At 38.8% G+C, this 9,780-nt stretch overlaps 1 protein-coding gene across 1 annotated transcript; it reads left to right on the top strand.

Moving 5' to 3' along the window:
- Window positions 1-816: 816 nt before the first annotated feature.
- Window positions 817-8,480, top strand: f11r.1 (F11 receptor, tandem duplicate 1). Its single transcript, XM_034605693.1, has 10 exons — window positions 817-1,161; window positions 4,048-4,107; window positions 4,575-4,691; window positions 5,133-5,273; window positions 5,393-5,595; window positions 5,687-5,789; window positions 6,097-6,204; window positions 7,066-7,078; window positions 7,188-7,248; window positions 7,366-8,480. Exons 1-10 carry the CDS (start codon window positions 1,110-1,112, stop codon window positions 7,399-7,401), a joined length of 894 nt encoding a protein of 297 aa, XP_034461584.1. The 5' UTR covers window positions 817-1,109; the 3' UTR covers window positions 7,402-8,480.
- Window positions 8,481-9,780: the final 1,300 nt, after the last annotated feature.

Genomic DNA, 9,780 nt, shown 5'->3' with positions numbered 1-9,780 from the left:
GGAGCTCACAGAAGGAGAAAGGGGAAGAGGAGACGACATAATAGGCTACAACTGATACTCCTGCACTCAGACTGTGGCAGTGTTTGTCCAGCAGACATTAACAGACTGAAAATCTGTTACAGTTTTTTTTATGTATCCACTGTAGCTGCTGTGTCAACTGTAAGTTTCAGAATTCCATTATTATTATTATTATTATTATTTGTTGTTGTTGTTGTCATCATTGTAGTAATAGTAGTCGTAGTAGTAGTACTAGTAGTAGTAGTAGTACAAGTAATTATTAGATATTGGTTTATTTGTTTTGGTTTTTAAGGTCATGACAATAAAAGTAAAACAATAATAATTGTAATAAAAAATTTTATAAACAGCAATGTAACATAAGTATATATAGTTTTCTTTAAACTTAAAAAGAAATGTGTGTGTGTGTGTGTGTGTGTTTACTTTCAATGTATTTCATATGCACTTGAAATAGGCCCCACTTTGGTCCTATGCTGTGAACTTTGACGGATTTGAAAAGAAACTTACGCAAAAAATGTCATTAAAAATTAATAATGTGACTTTTATCAAGATAAATATCGAAACATCACTAGAAATAATGAAGAATGTTTTCTAATGTTCCTCTGACCTCATCGTGGATCACATCTGTCCGCGGTTGGGGGGGGGGGGGGGGGGGTAAGGGTGGGGGGGGGGGGGGGGGGGGGGGGTGAAACAGATGAAATACATAAAAATAAAGAAAACAGTGTAAACAGCGGTTTCCACTTGCAGCTGAGAGAGAGAAGAGTCCTCACTCCGGTGTGTGAATCCATCGAGCTGTTTCCTCTTCTTCAGGTTACAGGTGCCGTGTTTCCAGTCGGACCTGTTCCTCTTCTTTCTCGACACCTGCGAGCAGCCGGAAGTCACCGGGCGTCCCCGCTGCTGCTTGTCGTTACCTGGGCGGACTCCTCAGGTGAGAGAGAGCTCGGTGATCACAGGCGGACTCCGTCGAAAACAGCGGATTTAAAAACCGAGGGGAACATCTCACACGAGGAATTCACTCGACGGGAGGAACGTGTGTTTGTTTCTTTGGTTTTCCCACAGGAGAGTTTTCTTTGCGTCGTGTGAACGGAGCAAACATGCTCGTCTCCGGGCTGCTCCCCCTCGCTTTGTTCCTCTGCGCAGCCACAGGTGAGAGGTTTCGACTCGTAAAACTGAACTCGGGTCCACTTAGAAACGTTTAAACATCCGTGTTCGTGTGTTTTTTCTAACTTTACAACATCTGTCAAGGGTTCGTTGCGGTAGTTTGCCGCTATTTGTCAATATGAACCTCGGGGCCTGCTCCTGAAAACAACATGTTGACCTGCTGTGCGTAATGTCTCCTTTCTGTGAGTTAAGGAGGCTGGTAACAAGGCGAACTTCGTATAAACGTAATCATTTAAAAACGGCTCTTGTTAATAAATTACAAGTTATTTTGGTGTTTTACAACTTAATCTCTGATGTTTTTAATCAAAGGTGCACTCGGGCCTCAAATATGTGGAAACGAGAGGGGGGAAGGTTTATTAGTTCCTCCTCAAAATAAATGCCATTGTGATGTGGTCACTGAAGTGGAGATCGTGCTTTACTGATGGAGGAAGCAGGAAGGTTCACTGCATTTTCACATTCCTTCTCCCACTGTGCTGATTACTGGTTTGAAGATAAGATAACATTTCCCTTTTATTAGTCCCACAACGGGGAAACTTAATAAAGCTCACTAACAAAATTAGACATAAGTAAAAAGTAGTAAACCATGACATATAAACACACGGTGATATAAACACTGTATAAACAGAATAGACGAACATTAATTGTATTATTCCGCTTCAACGTCCTGATACAATACAACATGGATTAAAATATAAATAATATTTCCAGTGTAAATGGAGAATGTACAGTGTGAGAAGTATATATTGCTTAGTAGCCATTGAATTGCTCCGATAGAAATGAGTACAACATCATGTTTTCAGTGAGGGTGGATGCTGAGCCCCCTGAACGTCCCGCTGGGTTTGATTCCTTCTTTTGCCAAGTTTTTCATTGATCTTGCACGTGAGCTGCATCCTGTGAAGAAAGTGAAAACTGGGAACACAACCCAGGTCCCCAGCTCTCACCATGTGATCCAGCTACTTGGATTTAATTTGTCCGGGGGAACAAATGCATTATTCAAAGCAGCTGCTAATGACGTCCTGCTTGTTGGTAACGTCACATGTATTCTAAAACGTGATGCACGGGGAGCTGCGACTGTTAAGAATTTCCAGGTTCTTACACATCAGTGCACCCTGCTTTCTAATCTGCTCACCTTGTAAGTTATTTATCTCCCCAGCGCCGAAACTCTCAAATTATGCAAACAAGGAAGTCATGGAGTTCTCAGGTTTCACTTTACACAGGAGCCCTGTCTCTCTCGGCCAAACCAAAACTGTGACGGTGCTGCCTTATCCCACCTGAGACCAGCCTTTAAAAATGTCTGCAGGGCCCTGTCCTTAAAGCACCTGTCCAATAAACATGTCACTTGTAAGTTTGAATCATCAACTCAAGTAAATTTAAGGCCCTTGCTTTAGTTTTTATTTAGCTGTGAGCTGGGTTATGTACACAATGAATGACTCGACACACAGTTGATAATTAACTGGCTCCTGTTCTCTGTCGTCGTTGAAGTCTCTCTCTGACTCGTCAAACAACAAGGTAGTTGAATCATCTCACTCCCGACACTTAACGCATTGGCAGCGGTGTAATGTAATGTAAAGTGTTGCAACAGATGCATAAATGGGGCGAGAGACCGGCAGCATTAATGATTTAGCCAGCCGTGTCTGGTGTCAGCTCTGTCGTGCCCGATAAGACCAAGTATCAGTGACACTTGCTCGTGGTTTCACCGGAAGTTTTCTGGCCGAGCAGACGAGAGCAAGCCACATTTTTGTCGTCCACACCCTGAAGGCTCATAAGCACACTGGCATTGTTTTACAAGGGGCGTGTTCTCTGATCAAGTGCTTTTAATGGGAACTTTAGCAGAATATAAATAACGTGAGCTGCTTCTGAGGGGATGATGAGCTGGGTTCATACCCTTTTCATTTATTGGTAACACATGTAGATATTTATAGTCTGGTAGTGATAAAAAGTCTTGTTTGTAAGGCAGCAGCTAAATATTATCTTCACAATGAGCAATAATTACATCTTCTTGGCAAATCGACCAAATCATTTAGTCTTTTACACGTCAAATAATTTCATACCGAGTGTCATTTTCTCGAAGGGCAAATTGACTTCATATTATCCTTTAGATATTTGATTTACTATCAAAGAAAATGAAGAAATCCTGTAAATATTTAAATTTCCTGAGAGGGAGCAAGTTTTTTTTCTCTCGACTGATATGGACTCTTTGGTGCTGCTACCAATATTAAGTATAGTACAACATTTTGGCTACCAATTAAATCCATAAATAAATAGAAACACAAATACAAACCAATATACAAAACATGTTATACATAAAATGCGAACATAAATGTTTCTCTTTTCAGCATTGTTTATTGTATACAAGGTAAATAAAAGGCTTTGGTCAAACATAAACACTGATACCTATGTGACCTTAAAGACTCATATTGGCCAAGTGATGTATTGGTCAGGCTCAATTTATTTTCTTTAAAATGACAGCATCAATTTCACACATTATTCCTTAAAAGAGAAACCAAGAATATCTGCTAATCTCAATATCTAGGGCTGCTTCTTGTGTTTTAGCCTCATGAATATTACAACAAAGAGGGGTTTTTTTTTTAAATCCAGCTCTGGCCTCATACGAGGAAGACTAGAAATACAGGCTTCCCTTCCAACTCTAGCTACAACATGACCGTTCTGTCTGCTTTGGATTGGTGCTGCTGAAGTCCTCAGAGAACACTCCATCACCGACCTAATAATCATTATAATCATATTCATCGAGATTGAAAGATGTAGCTCTACTTACAGAAAATGAGAATTAATGCACAGCATCCTGTGGTCTTAAGATACAATTTACTCAAATAAGGATACGTTATTCTAATCAGTGTTTTTTTTGTTTAGGTGTAAGAGGCTTCACAGTCACTACCAGTACTCCAAATGTGCGGGCGAAAGAGAATGACGGTGAGTCCTGGGAGTATAAATGAATTTAAATGTATTTAGTGATGAGGGTTTGTCGTCATCTTGACGTTTGCACGGACGTCGCTCTGTGAGATGTTTGTGAATGCAAAGAGAAACACAACTGAGCCTCTTTCAAGCTGTCGTTTTTTTCATTCCATAGTTATATTCAAATAAAAAAGTTGCGTGATTGTATTTTATTCTTTGATGTCTTGGAGTAAAATCATGTTTTATCTGTACTATTGTAGTTATTATTATTATTATTATTATTATTATTATTATTAGGGGTGTAACAATTATCCATCTTGAGCTGATAAAACTTTTGCCCCTGGTATGAGCTTGATGATTTTTTGCGGTCGCGAAACAAGATTGTGGTTTTCCACTTGTAGTAATAATGATAGTAGTTATAATAATCATAGTGATATGGTGGATGGGTATTGTGCATTCTCTTACTGTGAGCTCTGTTATTTCAGGAGCTGACCTAAAATGCACTTATTCGGCAGACTTTGGTTCAGATGCCAGAGTTGAGTGGAAATTTAAGGACTTAAAAGGCTCTCAGGCGTATGTGGTCTTTGATGGGAAACCAACAAGTAAGTAGATGGAAGTTTCTTTCTTTTGTGTCTCTGTCAATGTAAACATTGTCTCACTTATGTGTTTACCTCCTCTGAGGAAGTTCTGTTTTTGATCTTATAGTCTCTGTCCCTATTTTAGTTAGCGTAACATCTCAAAAAATTCTATAAATATTTAAAGGAAAATTGGTAGAAAGTTTGGTCAGCTCACTCTATCCATGCCTACATTTGACCCATTTCTCAAAACATTCATATCTCAACCTGTCTTAAATTAATTTATTAAAATGGTCCTTTTTTATTTCCATATAATTCTCTTACACACACTTTAAGTTGACATCTGCATACAGCCTGTGTTGTATGATGCAGATTGAAAGTTTCTAATGTTGATAAATAACACATTTAGAGAATCAGGAAGCTTTGCCTGAATCTTTTTTGTTCTCTAATGCAACGACTTTTCTGCAGCGCCATATTCTGGTCGCGTGACAATGTACGGCACCAATCTTAGATTCTCCAAATTGACCCGTGAAGACAACGGAGTGTACGACTGTGAGGTGTCTGGTGGTGGGCAGTTTGGGGAAGCCAGGGTGAAGTTGACAGTTGAGGGTAAGGATTCCCAAAACAAGCCTCACACCACAAAATCAATGATATTTGGACATAAATTTAGTCCTGTGTTGCAATGTGCATGAGTAGACCTGCTGAAAACTGAACATTATGTCCCGCAGTGCCTCCATCTCCGCCACTGTGCAGGATCCCCTCGTCAGTGACGACGGGCAAAACGGCCATGCTGTCCTGTCACGACAGTGTTGGCTCACCTCCTTCCAAATATAGGTGGTACAGAGATAGCACGCTCCTGCCCCCCGAACCTCAAAAGATCGCTGCCTTCAAAAACTACACCTACTTGCTCAACACAGACAATGGCAACCTGGTCAGCTACCTATTTACTATGACTGTGTTTTGTCTTTACTGCGAGCGTTGTGGCTTTTTAAACTAAAAACTTGTCATGCCTGTCTGCTCAGGAGTTTGGCAAGGCAGCCAAGAAGGACTCAGGAACCTACTTCTGTGAGGCGTTCAATGATGCTGGTCCTCCTCAGCGCTGCAAAGCAGTGAAAATGGAAATCCGTAAGTGCTCTTCACTTTCATTTCAACAGCTTCAATGATACAAATGTATTGTATTCATTCAACAACTTCCAGCCAGTGTCTGTGGTCTATATGCCCTTAAAGGACATTAAACTGCTTTATCAATAGAGAAAATAATCAAAATTTCATCATAAAGACACAATCTTCATTTGCAATTATGTTTTAATAATTTGGGTGCTGAGGCAGTTTGATTTTAACTTTCGGTTATTTATTTATTTTTATGAAAAGTTACTAGTTTACCACTCCACTGTAATTCAATGTATCCTTAAAATGTGATGTTTTCTTTAAGGTGACCTCAACACTGGAGGAATTGTTGCTGGAGTAATAATTTTTCTGCTGCTTCTGGCCCTGCTCGGATTTGGCATTTGGTATGCCTACAAGAAAGGATACCTGCCCAGTGAGTGTTCAACATTGTATTAAATCATAGAATTTGAAATGATCATCTAGATTCTCATACTCAATGTTGAGTTTCTGCTAACCTTGGACGAGGGTTGTCACGGCGTGGACCAATCCCACATTTTATGTAGCTCTGGCTAACGCTAAACCACTTCTTCACTGCTCTAAAAGCTCTAACAAAAAACTGTACAACTGTGGTTTTGTAGCAGTGGATCCTTGATTTCTGGGAAATGTAATTTGCAGCTTTATCTGGGGGAAACTTGTGTACTTAAAGATCAGATTGGTACAGAGATTCACATATTCGCGATACCCCAGCCAGCATTTATGGGAGTATCAGATGTGGTATCGTAACATCTACAAACAGTTACTGTTAATGGCCGATTTGACGTACCTCTAATTGTGCCTGTTGCCAAATTAACGTAAACCTAAAGGCAAAGAAGGCACAAGTTTGCCAACTGCAAATTCACTGACGCCATGGCAACGTAATGTTCTCTATTCACATCCCCCTAAAGACCCCAGATTATGGGGATTATGTGTTGTCGTAATTACTTTTTCTGGATTGAAGCCCACAGTGTTAGTCTGTGATAATATGTAGGTTACGCCGTATAAGTTTCTATTTCTATATCCTGAATTAATAGATTTTATTTTGATTTACACCACAAAAGAGAAGATTCAAACTCGTGTTCCAAAATGAATAAGTGTCTTTCTGGTGAAAATGGAGTTTGCTCTTTTAAACCTCAACTTGGTCCCATCATCATGAGGCATGCCCTTCATAACAGAGTCATAACTGTCAGCTGTATGTGTTTACATCTGTACCAAGTACTTCATCTTACTGATGATGTTTCCCTTTTCCCCTCCACAGAGAAGAGTGAAAGGTAAGAGGATTTACTTTTTTATTGTTTTTACTGAATTTTAGCATATAATCAACAAGCGGATCTTCCATCTCTGTCACCAACCTCAACATGTTTTTGTTTTTTCCTGCAGCAAACCAAAGCCAAACGTGGTCTACCAGCCTCCATCTTTGTATGGCGGTGAAGATGATGATGTAAGGATGAACCTGCCTGTTTTTGACCTGTGCCATGCATTGTTGTTATCTCAAATCTTAATATCACAAGTTTATTTGGATTCTTTTGTGATATTTATTTGATATGTTTGTTTGCAGAGGGATTTCAAACAGAAGTCGTCATTCGTGGTATAGTCCACAAGGAGATGTCACTGCAGGAGATCACCTCGGGTTTCAAAAGGCTCTCAGCTTTTTTTTTTTCTGACAATTTTCTATTCTGTTCAGTAATTTACAACAGATAGATAATGAGATTTTAATGGAATGTGCTGTGACCAATTTTGGCCTCAGATATTTCTCCAGCTATGTTTTGAAGTGTGTGCGTTTGTGTTTCTGATTTGTTTTGTTTAAATGATGCATCTTCATGTAAATACTAAATATAGTACAGATAATATCAGCACCATCAATTGGGTTTTTTAAAGCAGTTTTTTGTGGATGTTCGTTGCGAACACACACAAAACAAACTACTTATTGAAGTACAATAGACACAATTTTAGTAAAGTACAATAGACACAATTTTCTCAGATAATGCAGTGTCTTGATGGAACTTTTTAAACTCTAACAGATTTTTATTATGGCACCTTCATTTAAGTCTAATATCTCTGTCTGTCTGTCTTTTAACAATGCACAAGCTGTTGTAATGTAAACTATTCTTTCTGTAATGCTTGACTAAGGTTTTCTTCCTTGTAAATAACATTCTTTTTAAATTACATCGGTTGAAACTAGGAAGTGTTTTTACCGAGCTCCTTGACACCAACTACAAACTTACTTCACATCATCTCTGGCTGTTGTTTGCATGACTAACATGTTTCAGGGGCACATTTTCCTGAACATATCATTAAGTAGTTGAAATATATTTTGTGTACACGTGTTGTCTCAGAAATACATTTGCAAACCTATCAGCTACGTTGACATTTAAATCATGAAATTAGTTTCATCAGCAAGCAATTAATGGTAATGTGTTAAACATCATGCGTCACCTTTTCATAACCATTATCTACCCTGACATGATGGTTCTGTAGTCGACGTCCAGACACTGAAATGACACAGATGATTTTGTATCATGCACAAACTCAGTTAATGTGTTTGGGTAGTTTGCTTCACTGCACATTTTCTGTATTGCTGGGCCTTTTTATAGACGTTTTAGAGCTGTTGTGTCAGCTGACGATTGTAACGCTGCTTAATGTATCGGTTAATAAAAAGTTTGTTTTTACGGCTTTTTTTTCTCTTGTGTCGACAAATTAGTGTTCAGCTTTACTCAGGAAAGCCTCATTAGAAAAAGCTTGTCTTTACTACTTTTGTTTTTCTATTCATGTGTGCGTGTCTGAGAAATGGAAAGTAGAGGTCAATTGCTGCAGATTACAGATGAAGACACAGCTTGGTGTACTAAATAACAAATTATATTATTTAAGGATCCAAGAATACCGTACAATACAAAAGTATTTTTACTATGAAAATGTGACTGCAACCTCATTAGCCCTCTGTTCCAAGAGCTACACTCATCTATTTCATCAATATATTACTCAAAAGTGCAAAGTCATGCAGTAAAGGCATAACGTACTCCCAAAGCAATGGTTCAGTAAAGAGCATGAAGCATACAGTCACTCGTGCATCATCAGCAGTCTGGCTGTAAGTGAACTACTGTCTAGGTTTTCTATGTGCTCATCCTTGTGTCACCCCCTTGTCTCCACATGGTATAAAGATGACTATCACTCGTGACTTTTAAACCAGCAAGTAAAACAAAGAAAAGAGGAATGTGTCTCCACCTTGTTAAGCAGTCACAAAAAACGTTTTCTGTAACTTGTGAGGGAGAAATGTTGAAACCAGTGGACATTTTAAAATTTTGAATCACTACTGGTGCAGTGAAATTATTGTTTCCATTTCTAACAATCAAGATATAAATACACAGAATATAGTGGAAACGTTTTAGTCAGTTTAGATGTTTAGATTCTTATCCATCATGCAGCACTATGAAGGAGGCATGTGATCAGTCCCAGAAATATCAGAGAGGAGGAGTCTGAACATCATGGAGTCATTTCACATAATATGAAGAGACGGAGACCGCCACAATCCACAGGTGAACCAACTTTATTTTTGAGAGCATCAAAAACCTTTGTTCTGAACTGCATATACATGAACCATCCCAGTCTTTTACAGTTTACATGAGTCCAAATCTGAGCATGAACCGAATGCCCAGTCACTAGGACCCAGCCTTTTTGTAACAATATGAATAAGCTATGTTTTTTCTGTAAGTGCATCCTGCTCACACGAGAGGGGGATATTCCCTTTAATGTTCATGATACAGTCTGACAGTTTGTGCATGTCCATGTTGTCACCACAGTGGGGTTTCAAAATAAAATGCATGGACTTAAAGTGTAGAATCAAAAGGTCTACACAAGTCCTGATGTTGACCACGATGGACTGTTAATTGCTGGATAACCCTAACCCCTTAATCTTAACTATTAAGAAATATAAATTATGATATCTCATACACCAGATTTTTATTTTATTATGTGC

The sequence above is a fragment of the Hippoglossus hippoglossus genome, chromosome 14 (assembly GCF_009819705.1).
Source record: "Hippoglossus hippoglossus isolate fHipHip1 chromosome 14, fHipHip1.pri, whole genome shotgun sequence".
Taxonomy (NCBI): Eukaryota; Metazoa; Chordata; class Actinopteri; order Pleuronectiformes; family Pleuronectidae; genus Hippoglossus; species Hippoglossus hippoglossus.
The sequence above is the reverse complement of the archived record's forward strand: the minus strand, read 5'-3'. Positions and strand labels throughout refer to the sequence as shown.

What these genes read in the sequence shown, in the direction of transcription:
- f11r.1 (XM_034605693.1), top strand. Translation starts at nt 1,110, where the DNA reads ATGCTCGTCTCCGGGCTGCTCCCCCTCGCTTTGTTCCTCTGCGCAGCC. An exon ending in CTTTGATGGGAAACCAACAA is followed by an intron (nt 4,692 to 5,132) that starts GTAAGTAGATGG and finishes ACTTTTCTGCAG; the next exon opens with CGCCATATTCTGGTCGCGTG. An exon ending in GGTGAAGTTGACAGTTGAGG is followed by an intron (nt 5,274 to 5,392) that starts GTAAGGATTCCC and finishes TATGTCCCGCAG; the next exon opens with TGCCTCCATCTCCGCCACTG.